Consider the following 17877-nt stretch of genomic DNA (forward strand, 5'->3'; position numbering starts at 1 on the left):
TTGAATCCTGACCTGTGTATCTAAATCAGTATATGGCCATTGTATTTGTATTGCATTTGTTATATCTGTTAAATTTTGAAGCTGAAAGGATAAATGTCCACTCATTCCTATCATAATAATCAGTCAGTCAGTCATATCTGTCTATGTTTATTCAAAAGTAAATCCCAATGAATTGAATTAAACTAGTTCATAGCTCATTAAAGAAATAACTATGTCCTTAATTATAAGTAGGCAACAATCTGCATCACATTATTTTTCCAATGTAATACATCTACATTTGTTATCATTTTGAAAATCTCCTCTCAAAGCCTTAGTTAGAGGCTGCTAGTGTACACTGCTACACTAGGCATACAGAAAACATTGAGTTTGTAGTATATTTCCCAAAGTCACAATGAGCCTGTACAGACAGACCAAAAGAAAGCTACTTCGGGTCACTTTGGAGATATGCTGTTTAAATGAAGCATGAGTCCTAGGAGTCCAGAAGCTGCACCGAGGCCTTTTGAGCATATACTACCTACATTTATAGCATGACTAAAGGATACCTCACATGCAAAATACAATATGTTAATAATTCCCTGTAATATTCAGTTTTAGAGGATTTATTTGCCTCAAAACTCACTTTATCTTGCCAAGAAAGTAAGTCAGCTTTTGCGTCTGCTTCTTGCTTGATTAGTTCTTCGAGGCGTTTTTTATGTTGCAATATCTCCTCCTTCTTTTCATTTATCTTGGCACACAAATCAGCATAAAACTTTTCAGCATCTTTTATCTGCCTCCTAAGAAGAAGCAAGAGTCCTATTATCCACCTGTCCAAAACTATTTCAAATTAACCAAAAATTAATTAACACAATACTATCAGGCCCGGCAGAATCATCTGATTCTACTTAGGTACATATGTTCCTCATTCCATTGTTAGTGGCACTGAAAGTGGGTAATAAATTACAACATTTAATAAGCATGGTGCTGAGTATCTTTACTCAAATGTAAGCTGTATTGAACATTATTTAGGTTTGTCATTTTAGAGCACAATCCTAATTGGTGAAGATAATAGATAGCCAGCTGAGCAAACATAAACCAGCTGCAGCTGTGATGGATTCAAACCCCTCTTAACATAGGGACATTGGAAATTGCTTAGGACTATCCTGGCTTAAATTTGTGGTAGTGTTGCATTTGCGCCTCTGTCCTGGAGGAAGTGTGGATTCAAAATGTCCCCTCCATCATTCTACCTCCACCCTTCTTTTGGCTCTTCTGCCAGAAGATCTTAGAGAGCAGAGCAGTTCTACTGGTAGATTACATGTCAGCAGGCACATCTGCAAACAGACAAGACTTCTGTTTCAACCTCATCACATGCAGTCTACACATCTTTGAATTAAGATTATTATTAGTCACCTATCAGTCTCCTTCGGGTTAATAGTACCCTTATGTTAAATAGCAACCAGCTTCATGAAAAACACTTTTACCAGCAACCTATGCATTCTTGGCAAATCCATCATAATATGGTGGAAGCTAATGAACCAGTGAAAGAGAATAACAATGGTCTCCTATCAACAATAATAGTTTTGCTCACTATCAACCTATACTGTTAGCATCTTATATTCCAAAAAATTATCCAAAAAGCAACATATGGAAATGTTTCCAGGGCATATTTGCTAGCAGTCTGACTAAGTAAAGGAACTTCTCTTTGTGCTTGTTTAAAGGAAAATTCTTGATACTGGCTGATCCTCTTATCCTGCTAGAACTTTTTTTCACATTACTTACTGTTTTGAAGGGCCCCTAAACCCACAAGAGGAGGCTGTCAGAGGCATGGAGGGCTACAGCAAGAAAGCTCCATTCCATAGACAGAAATTTATTCATGGAAATTACGATTCAAATGTTAATATATAATTCCAGCTAGATAGAAAACATTTGAGTGATAATTTCTTCTTTCCATAACCATGTTACATGATTTACAGTTGTGCAGTACAGTTGAACATTAAGAAAACAAAAATAATGACCATAGATGGTTTATATAACCTTGAAGACATTAATCAAAATGGGGACAGCAGTCAAGAAATCAGACGAAGAACTAGGACTTGGAGGGGCAGCTATGAAGGAACTACACAACATTTTCAAGTATAAAGATATATAATTGAATATCAAGGTTAGAAATGTCTGTGCTATTGTATTTTCAAATTCCACGTAGGGGTGTGAAAACTGAAAAGTGAAGAAAGCTGATAGGAAGAAAATCAACTCATTTGAAATGTTGATGACAGGGTGAATTAGAGGGCTCACATTCATAAGGTCTCCATAAATTGAAGTCTACTTGAGAGCAGTTAACAACAACAGGAACTGTTTGTATAGCACAAACGTACTGGCTCCAGATAATGTGTGATTAAGGTCTATTGAAAATCAGTGTAACAATATACTCAAGACAAGAGTCATTGATAAATAAAATTTCAGTGGAATTCACTTTCTCTAAAATAGAACTACTTGTGTACATTGACCACATTGTACACAGTGAATCTAAACCTCAGTGCAAAAATCTGAAGCTTCAAGCCTTCCACTGACAGAGAATGGAAATCAACCAATAGCTTAAGCCCTTCCCCTTTCAACAGAATTGGATGGAGGTAGCAGACACAGTTATTCTATGTCAGTCGATGAAGCCTATCAAATGTAAGATAAATATATGGGATGGGGTAGATGGGCGTGCTAGGCATCCTTATATTTTCTTTTTTTTTTAATTAAAAGGAATGGCAGATAATTTATAAACAACAGCCATCCTTTCTGAAAAGAATGAAGCTGTCCATATTTCAATAGAACAGCTTCAGGTAGACTTGGTTAAATCAACCTTTGTGGTTTTCTTCTAATTTTGCTTCCAAACATTTTTGCTATTGTTTCTCCTTCTTGGAAAGTAGCTAATTAGGCCTGAGGAGGATTTGGATTTCAAAAGAGGTTTGCACCCACTGAGATGTCTCCCTAGCAGATTGATTTAATACTATGTTGCCAAATCCAATGCACAAAACCTAATCAGAACTATCCAGTATAATTTTGAGAGTAATGCATGTTGATCAGGCAATGTTTGTAATTTCTGGTTCAACATGGACCGTCCCAAGAGATGCAGAAACAGATTGTTCAGTTTCTCACATCACCCTCTTATTGGTGACTGACACCCAAAAGTGTTGCACTTTCAGCCAAATATCTCATCAATGGTTTGTTCTGTGCCTAGAAAAAGTCTTGTACAGTTTGGCAATAGTTTTATCATCTGAGGTCCAAAACACACTTGCATAAATAATCCAGTTACAGACCACTTTCACTTCCCAGGCTAAGTGCTAGGGAGTTCTGGGAACTGTCGCTTTGTGAGACGTATAACGTTCTCTGTCAGAGAGCTCTGGTGCCACAATAAACTACAATTTCCAGGATCCTCTAGCACCGAGTCAGGACAATAAAAGCAGTCTCAAACTGGATTATTTCTGCATTGTGTTTTGGACCTCACTCTCCAGCATCAGGGCTGTAGAATCTCAACTATTGAGTAACAAACAGAGCTTCCACTCATTATGTTCTGAAAAACTGTAGCTTTCACAAATAAATGTTATTATTTCAATTAGTTCAATCTCATGGTACATAATGTAACCAAGGTTTTGTTACCAATAAAGACTCCTAACCTGAATTAACAGATTGTAAAACTGTCAGTATTGTACTTTAATAAGTCGATAACAAGGCACTTGAAACAGCTTCTGAACCACAGGCAATTGCCACAATCTATATGTTATAGTATAGAATCCGGTATCAATCACTACCAGTCCAGGTAGAGCAGCTTGAGATATACAGGTGGAACAGTTAAACCTTTGCAATAGGATATAACTCTTTTTCAGATTACTTCCTCTTGCAATTTCTATTCTGCTTTATCTTTGCTGAAAATAAAAAGTAAATCTCAAAAGTGTTTTTAAAGCATTTACCAGTTTTGTTATACAATATTAGAAGCCACTATTCTGTTTGGTGCTACAACATTCAACAATACAACCAAATAACTCCAAGCATGTGTAAAAGAAGCAGGGGTTGGGACAAGTTAGGAGTACCTTAAACAAATATTAAACTGAATAGTTTTTTGTGGGTCTTTCAGGCTATGTGGCCATGTTCTATATAGCCCAAAAAACCCACAAAAAAACTATGGATACCGGCCATGAAAGCCTTCGACTTCACATTAAGCTGAATGTCTCAAGCGGAAAATGCATGATTTAGCTGATTGCCCATGGTATTTTTTTCCTCTGTTTCGCTTCCTCTATCATTAAACTTTTCCACCTTCTGATCTATACCAGCTCTAAGAATTCAAAATGTCTCTCCTTTACCTTTAAATCGTACCCTTTTACATTCTTGTTCCTGGTCAAGATTTTGATCAGGATCCTAAATCCAATGAGGTATAGGACAGTTATTTATCAAGTTACATTTACCTAAGTACATAGATATAATAAAATAATATTGGCGGCCTGCACCCGCCCGTTTCCCCACCGGATCGGGGCCTCAGCAGCCAGAGCGGCAGCCGCTGAGGCCCCAATCCGCCGCTTTCCAGGCCACGGGGAAGCAGCAAAATGCCGCTTCCCTGCCGCCTGGAAAGGGGTGTCCTTGGGGCTCCAAGCCCCAACGACACCCCGTGATGGCAGGGAGGAGGAGAAAGGGGCCGCTTGGCCCCTTTCTCCTCTGCGTCACTGGGCACAGCTGTCTGAAGGCTGCGCCCAGTGACGCAAAGCCAGGAAGGAGCTCCGAAACGGAGCTCCTTCCAGGGTCGCAGAAAGGGCGCCCTAGGCGCCCTGGCGTGGCCCCAATATGTCACAACTGCGCCACCTCATTTGGAGGTGGCACGGTCGTGACGTAGTGATGACGGCGGCCGTGTGGAATGGCCACCGCCATTTTCTACACGCAGAGCACGTACTAGGGTTAGGGACATCCGGAAAGGATGCCCCTTTCTAACCCCAGTACACGCACATTGCGTACTTTACGGCCCATTTGTAACGGGCCATTGTTTTCAAAGAGATCAAAGATCTGTTTCCATAAATTTTCACTTTTTATATGTATATATTGACAAAGACCATTTGAAGAACAATACTATACAAGTGTAAAAGGTACTCACATAAGATGATCCACCATGTCCTCAGCTGACAGTATTTGTTCAGACATAGATTTTCTTTTCTGTTCACATTCTACTGTAAGTTCCTCATTCATAGCTTTCACACTCACAAGTTTTTCGTGAACAATATCATATACAGTTTTTGTCTTTAAAAAGAAAAGAAATTGCTTCAAGAATGTAGAATTCAGAATATCCGAATGATTCCTGTCACATATCAGTACTGGCCTTCTAAAGATAAAGTGGTATGCCTTTTATATATTAACTCTTTTGCATTTTTCTGTCACATTTTAAAAAGGGTGTGAGTAACACATTCCAAAACTGCATTTGTTTAATCAAAAGTAAACTCGATTGATTTTATGAGACTTAAAGATAAATATGTACAGGACTGCAGAGATTATGTAGAAAGTTTATCCAATCATGCTGATCATTTATGTAGCAGCCATGTTTTTTGCTTTTCCTAGTAAGCAGCTAGACTTGCCCCTTTGGTTATAGGTAAAGACTATAACCATATCCTAAATGAAAGAATTTCATGTAGGTAGCTGTGCTGCTCCATTGCAATCAAAATAACAGAATTATGTTGTTTCTTGATTACTAACAAACTTATTACTGTATATGCCAAGGGTTCCCAACCTTTTTGACTCACGGAGCCCTTATTTCTATGGTCAAGCCTTTAAGAGGCCTACCCTATGTCTTACAAGTTAATGATGTTTAGGAGTATATATAAGAATATATTCTTATTCTTGAATTTCACTCAATTTTTATTTCTTTCATTTTCCTGGAGCAGCAGCAGAGCACCTGGGAAGTGCAGGCAGAGTCCTAAGGTTTCTCAGAGCACAGGTTGGGAACTCTTGGTTTATGCCATTTAATCAAAGCCACAAATGAGTCTTATTTAAAATCCCCCCTTTTTTGCGTATTCAAGTATAACAACCCCTCCATAGTCAAAGCATTTGTTTGAGCAAGACTAATAAACAAGGTTTGAATATTATATAAAAAATTAGCTTTTATACCTATTGATCTCTATTGTATCAAACCTTGCTTAAGCACACAGGATTAATGAAAACTTGTGTTAATTGTACTAAAGACTGATGTGTGGGCATGCTGTTAAACCTGCTTTAAAATATTTATATCCTGCAAGCACTGTTGTTCAAAAGAAAGTTTTTGATTACTTTGACTTCAGTTCAGTTGTTTAGATTAGACCCACTGAACCAATCAGAGCTTGGTTATAACAATACAAGCAATACAAGCAAAATAGGTCTGCTCAAGCTGAAACTCTTGGATTTAGGCTGGGGTTGAGCAAAGCATGCCCCCCAGCTGCTTTTAAGGCTCTCAATGCCACCAGCAATCCATTTTTCTTTAAAATGATTGGGAGGCAGCTCAAAATGCACTCATGCTCAGTCATTTTACTCCTAGTTTTAAAAAGAACCTTCTAGACCTAATTCTGGGACCATAGTGTCAATAGGGCTGAGCAGACAGGCCAGGATAGTATATGTCAAGAATGTGCTATTCCCTCTTGGGTTCTAACCCCGGGTTGGTCCCTGAGCTGGTTTGGGGATGTGAGGGTGTTTACATGCTTGCCCAGTGCCACTCCATGGACCTGCTACTACTGTGCACACCTTACTTTCTTCCACCGTCGATGCTACTGGGAAACCTCCATTGCAGCATCTGACTTGGAAAGGGGATGCCTAGATGCAACAGTGTCGCCAGGCACCATATTTCTATGTCAGACATGGCAACAGGGTCTTCTCAGTAGCAGCAATGGTGCAGGAAGATAAGAGGCATACAGGGCTGTCTGGTCCGCCAAGTCCTGCCAATAGGCAATAATAATTTCAATGAGCAATCATAATGAAAAAATTGTGTCAACAGAGGTTTGTTTGGGGGGAGGGGGGGAGGTATTTTTTGACATAAAGTTTTCTCTCTTTTTTGGTCAAGATTTTTTACCTATGAAAAGCAGTGGCATAGCCTTCTTGTTCTCCGTTCAGTTGGCAGGTCAATAAGCATGTATTCTGTGGCCTGATCCCATCCAGATTTACTTGTAAGTAAATCCCATCTGTTTCCATGGCACCTACTCCTGGTATCTGTGTACAGAACTGCAGCCTGATCATATTTTGCATTGAGCTAACCTATTCTTATAACAGCAACAAGTGAACATAGTTGGGTTTTGCCTAAGATTAGGGCTACTATAACTATAAACTACAGAATGTTTACTACCATGAATCTTCCAAAATACATGAATTTGGTTTCTAAAATTTCAAACAAGCACCTCATTTTCTACAAACTAATTCTAATATAGCCTAATACTGTGGATGATGGTAAAACCTTAACTTGCAGGCCAGTTGCAGGATGCTTGATAGAAAAAACAGCAAATTTCTTTTCTGTGCTTTTTGCTTTGCAAGTGCTTTAATACAAACATTTCCCTATCTTGAATTTAATTTATTGTTATTAATAAATTTTATAGTATAAAGTTATCTCTAATTTGAATGAAAGTAATAATTCATTAAATTTACATCCACTTTATTGATTGAACATTTATTTTGCACATCTATGTACTTATCTAAGAATATACTTATACTATGTTATAGCAAACCCATATACTATTTTAATAATAAATCTGCATTTGGATTTAATAGGTAATAGCACTTTTCATTTCTTCCTCAGAAATAAATATTATGTACAGTGTGCTGTACTGTCACATTTATTTATATTGAGAAGTATGGTACAGTTGTTGTACATTGACATTTAAAACAGGCATCTACCAAAACAATGAGGAAAATATTGAAAATATTTAATCTGGTTACCTCTGTGTATTTCTTTTTAACTTCTACTATAGAATCAGATTCAAAACTCAGCTTTTCTCCCAGCAGAGGGCTGTATTTCTTCATGAAGTCTATATGCTCCAGAATCTTTGCATTAGCGCTATCAATTTTTGTCAGTTGGTTTACTGCATCCTGTAGTTGCAGATTTTTTTCTTCAATATGCCACTGTAATTCTGTAACATCTTGAGAATACTTCTCCCATTCTGTATCAATATGTATGTATGCATGCATGTATCTTATGCTATATAACAAAACTATGATTATTGCATTTAAAGACTGATCTTAAAATGTAAGCTAATACACTGTCAGAGGCATATACAGTTTCCTATGAAAATGCACTTTTAAATAATTTTAAATATTGATATACCAGCCCATGTACATATCCACCTCTGAAGAGATGGGGTATCCATGTTGCACAGTAGCTTATCATATTCTATTTGGCAGCAACCTCCTCCAAATTACAAGACTAAATGTTCTGTGAAATTAGTTTAAGGCAACAAAACCACACCTCAAACAGATTCTTGAAGACTATGGTCTCCATTTTGGGTTTACATAGGATTCCCACAGCTATAATATTTAGCCAGGATGATTTTTGAACTTTTCTCTTTCATGCCTTTTCTAAGATTTGTAATGCTTAGTCTGGTTATTTGGAGCACTGAAGGACTCAAATGTTTGTGTTTTAATGATATTTTAATGGTCCAATAAAATTATCACCCAGTGTTATTTTTTAAAATTTAACCAATGAACCATACGCCAATGTTTCTTATGCCATGTGACAAATTCTTTTCACTGACACAAAGTATCATCAGGGATGTACAATGCCACCCTTGCTACATCCACTGTGGACACCCTTACAGAAGGGTTTCTCAGATTGTTCAAAGGCTGGAGAGCGAAGCTTTAACTCATCTCAGTTGATGTGTGCCTTCAAGTCATTCCTGACAAATGGTGACCCTAAAGTGAATCTAGCATAGGATTTTCTACAACATGAGAGTGTGTGACTTGCCCAAGGCTACTCAGTGGGTTTCCATGACCAAACAGGGAATTGAACCCTGGTCTCCAGAGTTATAGTTCAATGTTCAAACCAGCACACTACACTGGCCCTCTAACTCCTCCCAGAAAAAGACCCAAACAATCAAAAGTATTGCAAGACACATTAACAAATAACAATCACATGTAAGCAAAAGTGAGGGATAAAGGTGCCACCAAAATCATTTCACAGTAAATACACTCAAGACTGAATACTTTCAATTAGCCTCAACCAGAATTAACTGTTGAATGGTAAATCAACAAATAAGTAAATCCCATTAATGTAATGTATCCACTCTGGTTGGGGCTAAAATTGTGTCAAGCCTTCTTCTCCAACAGGTCTTGAAGAACATGCAAAATCCTAACAGGGTTTTGTCCGTTTTCCAGGCAATATGCATAACTTCCAGCAGCATTATGGAATGTATATATTGCAAGCCTGCCTAATACACTCTCTGAAAAACATGCACAGATGCATAGTTTCCAACAGGCCTTGGGGAATATGCTTGTTTTAGCATAGGGTTATTATAGTTTCCAGGAATTATGCACAATCTTCAAAACACATGCAGGTTCTTTGTGCTGTTGGCCAGATTATGCATTACAGTACAGACAATATATTGTTGTTGTTGTTGTTGTTGTTAGCTGCCCTCAGTTGGACTCTGACTCATGACAACCCTCTGAATGAGACACGTCCAAGACTCCCTGTCTTCCTCTGTTCTGTTCAGGCCCTGCAAACCCATGCCTGTCCCCCTCCCCCCCCCCCCCCCCCATTGAGTCCATCCATCTTATATGTGGTCTTCCCCTCTTTCTTCTGCCTTCTACCTTTCCTAGCATTATTGTTTTATCTAGTGATCCATGCCTACGACAGCCTCAATTTGATCATTTTGGCTTCCAAGGAGACTTCTATATTGATGTGTTCAAGGACGTATCTGTTTGTCTTTTTGGCTGTCCGCGGTATCCTAAACACTCTTCTCCAGCACCACATCTCAAATGTGTTGGTCTTCTTTCTGTCTGATTCCTTTGCTGTCCAGCTCTCACATCCATATATGACAATGGAAAATACAATGGACTGGACTATTCTAGCTTTAGTATTCATTTATATATCTTTACTGTTTAGGATCTTTTCTAATTCCTTCACAGCCGTCTTACCCATTCCTAGTCTTCTTCTTATTTTTTGACTGCAGTCACCACTCAGATCAATGTTTGATCCTAGGTATTATTATTATTATTATTATTAATATAGCGCTGTAGATTTGCACAGCACTGTACATAAAAACAATAAATATAAAAGAATAAACCTGCCTATGGTGTACAATCTAAGAAATAATAGGATAATACATATAAAATACAGAGCAATACAGGAAATGGTTCAATAAAACAGGCAACAAAAAGAACATCAAATAGCAAGTGTATGAAAATTCTCTAATTATTTATGTCCCCATTGTACTATATAGATTTAATTTTTGTATTTCTTCTACGGTCATTATTTTAGTTTTCTTTATGATCAACATTAATCCTGCCTTTACCCTTTCATCTTTGATCTTCCTTAGTAACCGTTCCAATTTTGTGAAGTCTTCTGCCTATATTATGATATCATCCACATACCTTATGTTGTTGATTTTCCTTCCTTCTAACTTCACTCCTATTTCTTCTGAATCTAACTCTGCTTTTCTTATGATGTTTTCAGCATATAAGTTGAAAAAAGAGGGTGACAGGATATAGCAGTGCTTGACCCTTTACCTATTGGGAACCATTCTGTTTCTCCAAATTTAGTTCTGACAGTGGCCTCTTATCCTTGGTACCATATATATAGTCTCAAAACAACAACAACCAAACCATGCTCAGTCCTCACAGCCTAGGTTTATGCAAAATGCCTGAAAAACATATAAGATGTTTAAAGTGCAAGAAAGACACACCCTCCAAGGCCTGTAAATTCATTGGGAAATGTACTCAATTCCTTTCTCATGAAGAGAATATGTACACATTATCTGTGAGGCATGGTGACCATAGTCCAAAACATACTGCAGAAATAATCCAGTTTGAGACTGGTTTAACTGCCCAGGCTCATTGCTAGGGATTTCTGGGAACTGTAGTTTTGTGAGACATTTAGCCTTCTCTGTCAGAGGGTCTGGTGGCACAATAAACTATAATTGCCAGGATTCCCTAGCACTGGACTAGGGCAGTTAAAGTGGTTTCAAACCGGATTATAGCTGAAGTCTGTTTTGGACCCATGTCAAAGGCTGGTAGCTATAGAGATGAGCTATTTAATTTCCATTGTTCCTTAAATTTATAAGGAAATAAATGCATGGACACACTTTCATTCATAATTAAATGAATACAGCATTTAAAAATATGGATGCAATGCCTGAATCTTGGTTTCTTGGAATGGAATATTGGGTTAGAGTTCATTCTTTCTCTGTTTATTATTTGTTAAAGGTAAAATCCTGCATAATTCCCCCCTCCCCTGAGGCTATCAGATCATAACAGATCTGAAATGGCCAGGTAGAGAAATCATATCATTGTTAACAATCAAAAAAATGTTCTTGCTACCTCTTGAAAGTAACAACAGGCTTCCAAAGGAAAAGTACTTCTAAAAGATAAATTAATAGTTTTTGGAAGATCTAATCTAGCTTATGAAAATTTCAATTAACTCTCTTTCTCTTTATATAGTTCATTTTCACACCTTTTTGAACAGCTATAGGAAGCTGTTGTAGCCTCCAAAGTGACAGGTAATCAGCATGCTGGTATAGTTTTTTCTTGCGGCGTCTCTCCAACTCCAAAGCTTCTTCAGCCTCTTTACGTTCATTTTCTAATCTTGTAACTAGCTCTGTGGCCTCTGCCAGAACAGCAGCTGTTTTCTGCTTTAAAGGCTGGATGGCTTAAAAATGTTTAAAGGGAGGGAAGGGGAAGAAATATGTGTAGCAATATTTCACACTACAAGTTCAAACTGTTAGAATGTCACACGCTTAGTCCTTATACCTGGTATATAAAACTACAGAATGTAATCAACAAACGAAAATCCCATGTCAATAGGTATAATGCCTTAGAAGTCCACAACTTCTGCTGCAACTGTATACAATCAAATAGCTTGCAAAAGTCCATAGCATCTTCAATTTCAAGATCGAGATTCACAATGTAATCCTAATGAAATATAGGAAACCCCCCCCCCTTACCTGGTTAGGAAAAAATGTAGCCAGTACAAAAATTGATTTTTGCACTACTGTCCACTACTACCATAAAATGACCTGAAGTCAAAAGTTATAGCTTTTAAAATACCAAATCCAGTTTGTTACAGCCTCCAACCTTTGGTTAAAAAAACCCCCAAAACACCTGTATTTGGATAAAATATGAAAGATGCAGGACAAAGACGATTGAACCTTGCATACTAATCTCCAAATTTAGCTAGTGCCTACAAACCTTCAGCATGAAAAGTGAGCTTTATTCCTTCTCTCTGTTCCCCATGCAGGCAGGAATCTGGTTTCCCTCCTCTCCCTTCTACACCCAAGAAAGAGAGTGGGCATAGTGCTCTCAGTCTGCATTCTGAGACAGGTTCCTCCCACAAACACCTGCTGAGAGTTCTTCACACCACTTTTCCTTCTCAGTTGGAGCATGGGAGAATCCCCACTGTAACCAATATGAGGTAACTGTGGGGATTTTCTATCCCTTTTGCCTTTTAACACTGAAGTACAGTGTACAGTGTACCCTTGCTATCCACCAGGGTTTGGTTCCAGGACTCTTCATAGATACCAAAATCTGTGAATGCTCAAGACCCATGTTATACAATAACTCTCACTGTAGATGAACAAAGAGGTTCTATCTATAAAAATGCATGGCTATCAGAATGTGAGGCAAATTTGAAGAAATTTGGCCTGGACCCTATAATTCTAAAATCTGGTGATATACAGCATAGTAGGGAACTCATCAAAGAAAGGATGCAAGAGCATTATGCTCTGCAGGATATTAATGTCATTAGAGCTTCAAAGTTCTTTTCAAGTTTCCCTTTTCTAAAAGTATGTTATGGAGAGGAAAAATATTTATCAGAAATAACTCAACCTCTTCTTCGTAGGGCTTTTATAGCCCTACGATTCCAGAACAGAATAGAGTGGCACTATTACTTCCCTTGATCTAGACACTATTGATGCAGCCTAAAATCGCATTGGCCTTGTCAGCTGCCACATCGCACTGTTGACTCATGTTCAATTTGTGGTCTACTTGGACGCCCAGATCCCTTTCACATGTAGTTTTATTCAGCCAGGTGTCACCCATCCTATATCTGTGCATTTCACTTTTCCGCCCTAAGTGCAGTAACTCTTCTGTAACAAGCATGAATTATCTCCTTTGTCTCAGATTTCATCTTCTGCTCAACTCTCCTATATTTGCTATTCATTTTTGGCCAAAACTTTCCTTTTCCTATTGACCCTCTCAGCCTGTATTTCTTGTAATGCAATGGCTTCCTTGTTCACTTCATATATTTGAAACTCCCTTCCAACCATTTTCATTTACCCAGTGCAGGGAAAATGTGTCCATGCCTTGGACAAGCCCAGTTGAGTAAATGGTGATGGTTGTAGTTCAATACAGGAAACTGCAGGTGGTGCCCAAGAATTCCAGATATGCTACATCCCCAAATTATCTCTTCCTTCTTTTGGATGTGAACATAGCAATTTTGACTGTCCAAAAAATTGAATCCAGATATATGCTACTATCTTTACTCAAATAAATAATTTATATTTATACGTGAAGACCAAAGCTGTATATTTCCAAACTTTGTCCAATTTGAATCCCCAAGGGCTGAATGAAAGAATGATTCCTTGCTTTTACATGGAGTGAAAATGGAACACTCATACAATCAACAAGGTACTGTGAGTGGTGCCACTGGCTAAAAAGAAAAGGAGGTCACAGAATACACCCCAATAGTGTCTTGACAGATTGTTGCATCACTCCTGAAAGCAAATGGAAGTGTATAAGATGGTGTGGAAAGAACTGGACCTACTTTTTAATTTAACTGACATTTGAAAAAACAAGGTTTATTCCATGTATACCATGTAAATTTTGCTGTGTCTAATCTCCCTCTTTTTGATGAGGCTTTCCACAGGCTTTTTCAGTATGTTCTGTATCACTGTCAGTCCTTTGGAATCAAAACTGGGCAAAGCAGAAAGTATTGGCTCTCTGGGGCATTTTAGATCCAGAAGAGGTCTTCTTTTCCAACAGGAAGTAACCATGAAGTCAACTTCAAAGCTACTTTATGGTGGAAAGTGGACATAAAATGGCCTGGGAGTCCAAAATGTAGCATTTGGAGAGGAGGGAATGGGGGCCATAAAAAGAGCCCTGGTACCTGCAGACTGCACTTTTCCCATCTCTGCTTTAGGATTCAAAAAAAGTGTTTCCCATCCCTATTTACAGACTTGGCATTTAAACTTGTACTGAAAACACATATTTTGTTACTTAGGTACACAAAAATAAAGTTTCACATCCACAGAAGCCAGAGTTAACTCTCTCTTGTGAGGCCATTTAGCAGAATGTATTGTTATTATGATCAGCTAGTGGATCATTCCCAGAAGCTGAGGAGAACATGGTTTCCTCTTTACAAGAGATACATACATTTTTAGTAAATTTTCCAGATAGCAAGGTGCAAAGGGTTGCCATAGTAGTGGAACATATCTCTCCTTGATATTTCTTTAAATAGGAAAGCAAAGTTCTCTTCTCCAGCAATACTAAAGCAACCGTGGGGTAAAACAGACAGTCAAAATAAACCATCATGTAGATTTCAAACAGTTCTGTGATGTCATGGGCATCTTGCTAGCATAAACAGATCACTTGGAATAATTCCAGCTAAATAATTTGATAGGGTAAATAATTACCTTCCAAAAAGAATGAAGGTTCAGCCTTCTGTTCAGAAGAGGTTGATAACCACCTAGCTTCTTCCACACTCTTAATATCTGTATCCCTGAAAATACAAGTGAATATCTGTCACCAAATTCCTTCTGATATCTTTAAAGAACTCAAAATCAACTTTCTGTATCTGTATCTTTAAGTTTATAACTTAACTGTATCTTTATCTCTATAACTTATAACTTAGAGTTGAACAAAATGTAGGCTGTATGCTGCATCCCCCTGGACTTCAACTGCTCCAAGAGTCCCTTCCATGCCTTCCATGAGGCATTTACATCTAATAAGAAATATGTGGGGTTGCATTTATAGTGTTTTTGAGTTTTTATTTTAGCTAGTAGGATGCCTAAGCTAACTACTGACTTTATACTTTTAAGAGCCTTACCGTGGGACTTTCTCCAATCGATATAATTGATCATACTGCAAATATAAATGAGATTATTCATTAACATACTACATATTTTAGGATTTGCATTGATTGTAAATATCATAAAATTAATGTACATATAACATATAAATATATTACAATAAGCTGGATTCTTTTTTTAAAAGAAACCTGTTTAATGAGCCAAATAAATAGTTAGCATAATGATCCTATACCTGTTTAGGGTGAAACAAATCTTACTTACTTTTTTACAAAGAAATCCACAAAGATTGTAATTGTGTATTCTTCTATAAAAGTATAAAAGTATTTAGAATACTGTCTTTCTTTATCTTGACTTGCATGCATTTCACATACCCCCCATCTCCCTTCTATTACAATGATAATTACTATCCAGTAAACATTTCACCTCTGCATGCACTTCAGGATGCAGAAGAAGGAGAAAATGGAAGCAGGGTCATGCCATTGTTCCTTATGAGAGATGAGTTCCATTAGATTTCTCCTTGGCACAGTAAGTTTCCACCCCACTATGGTCTACAAAGAATTTAGTGCTATACACATTTATGTAGGAATAAGTCTCATTCAGCTCAGTGGGGTTTACTTTGGTCAGACATAAATAAGTAGGACTGCTTTGTTAGTAGCTTCAATAACTAATGCCTGGGGTTGTTTATCTCCCCCTCCTTTTATTTTCTCTTTTTTTGTTTTGTTTTTTAGATTTGAAACATGAGGGCAGGGACTGTCTTGTTTTTTACTGATCTGTACCATGGTAGCGGGGGGGGGGGGGGGGGACATAGAGCCAATGTGGTATAGTGGATTGAGCATTAGACCACGACTCTGGAGAACAGGGTTCAAATCCCTGCTTGTCCATAAGACGCATTGGATGACCAAGGACAAGTCACACTCTTCCAGCCTCAGAGGATGGCAGTGGCAAACCCCTTCTGAACAAAGCTTGCCAAGAAAACCACATAGAACCATATGAAAGTAAATACATTTAGGCTATGTGAATGATATTGTAATTTAAAGGTACAATTTTAATTTTGCTAGTTGTTTATGTCACAACTATTGTCATTACTTTCAGTGATATATGGAAATTACAATTTATGAGTAACATTAGCACGAAAAATATTACTAAGGATTTGGTATGGTAGAGTATGGGATCAATGGGGGCTTGACACCATGAATTACCTCACCAAGTGATGCCAACTCTAGTGATGCCATTGCTAGTACGTACTTTTAAATAATAGTGGCTCATGGACAAATGGGACAGTAAGGCACTTTAACTTGAAATAGTAGGGAGGGATAAACTCCACTGGTTCAGTACATGGGTCTGAGACTGGGATGAGGACTTCTGAAGTTTTGCCTACCTCTGTATAACTCTACTCATGTGCCAAGGTCAGATTTATGTCTCTCTTCATAAATAGGGCAAATAGGAAGAATGTCTAAATACTCTGAAGGCACTAGATGTTGTCTGTTTTATTCCTGATTAGTACTTGGATGGGAGACGCCCAATCAATAGCAGGTGCTATAGGCAATATTTCAGAGGAAGGTAAATGGCAAAACCACCTTAGAGTAATTCTTTCCTAAGAAAACCCTACGAAATTCATGGGGTCACCATAGGTTGACCGGTAACTTGTAGGTGCACACATGCACACAGAGGAAGTATGGAAAGGGTCTTCTCACACATGACACACCAGTTGTAGAAAATTCTTCTCACAGAACTTTGGAGGTTACTATATTACAACCTGATTCCTAATAAATAACTTGTCATTTATTCTGGCATTTTAATATTTTAAAAATTACATCTGTTGTCTTACATGCCATTACTGATGGTGCATGATTGGTTTTAATAGTACTGTTGTGTTTTTATTTTATTGTAAAGCTGCCCTGAGAAAATCACTTTGATGGTGGGGGGAGTAATATAATAACTACAACAATAAATACATTAAATACAGTACCCATTGAAAGGCTTCTTCCACTTTCACTTCTAGATCTTGAATGTGATGAATAGCTTTGTTAACACATGCAGCTGGAGTACTGACAGCAGCACAGCTACGCTGCCTGGATGGAAGGTCCAATGAAATCTTTTCATTTATGCCTAAAATAATTCAGGATAATGTTTTGTTTTGTTTTGTTGCTGTCTTTTGCCATGCAAGAAATAAATATTTTTGAAACAATTTCAACAGTTTAAAACATTTTCATGAATTCGTGAGCTCTTAACATTTAGAAATTGTAATTTCATACTAGACATGGGAGCCCTGGTTTTTATCAGGATCACAGCATGAAGAAGAATCATTCTTTGCCAGAAAGCAAATACCCTGACAAATTATTCCCTGCCTCAAGTTGCTAGTACTATACAATTCTCTATATGTCTAAAAAGAGATAGGCCCACCACATTGAGTGGAACATACTCCATATGTAGTTCAAAGCACACTGCAGAAATAATCCAGTTTGAGACCGCTTTAACTGCCTGGGCTCAGTGCTAAGGATTCATGGGAATTGCAGTTTATTGTGGTACCAGAGCACTCTGATAGAGAAGGCTAAATGTCTCACAAAACTACAGTTCCCAGAATTCCCTAGCACTAAGCCAAGGCAGTTAAAGTGGTTTCAAACTGGATTATTTCTGCACTGTGTTTTTGGCCTAAGAAAGTAAATGATCATGCCTTAAGGGATTTAGA

The 17877-nt window shown here is 37.8% G+C and overlaps 1 protein-coding gene across 2 annotated transcripts in view; it reads right to left on the reverse strand.

Moving 5' to 3' along the window:
* Window positions 1–17877, reverse strand: part of CCDC178 (coiled-coil domain containing 178) — a 202147-nt gene that overhangs the window by 161233 nt on the left and 23037 nt on the right. For both annotated transcript variants that reach the window (XM_089518854.1, XM_089518855.1), the window contains exons 4-10: window positions 17158–17297; window positions 15206–15240; window positions 14793–14878; window positions 11618–11812; window positions 7894–8114; window positions 5102–5244; window positions 620–773 (exon numbers count right to left, since the gene is read on the reverse strand). In XM_089518854.1, the coding sequence (XP_089374980.1) occupies window positions 620–773; window positions 5102–5244; window positions 7894–8114; window positions 11618–11812; window positions 14793–14878; window positions 15206–15240; window positions 17158–17297 (974 nt within the window). The remainder of the gene's footprint in view (window positions 1–619; window positions 774–5101; window positions 5245–7893; window positions 8115–11617; window positions 11813–14792; window positions 14879–15205; window positions 15241–17157; window positions 17298–17877) is intronic.

Source organism: Sceloporus occidentalis, unplaced genomic scaffold, assembly GCF_023333645.1.
Source record: "Sceloporus occidentalis isolate IW3139 unplaced genomic scaffold, rSceOcc1.0.p SCAF_3, whole genome shotgun sequence".
In the NCBI taxonomy this organism is placed as follows: Eukaryota; Metazoa; Chordata; class Lepidosauria; order Squamata; family Phrynosomatidae; genus Sceloporus; species Sceloporus occidentalis.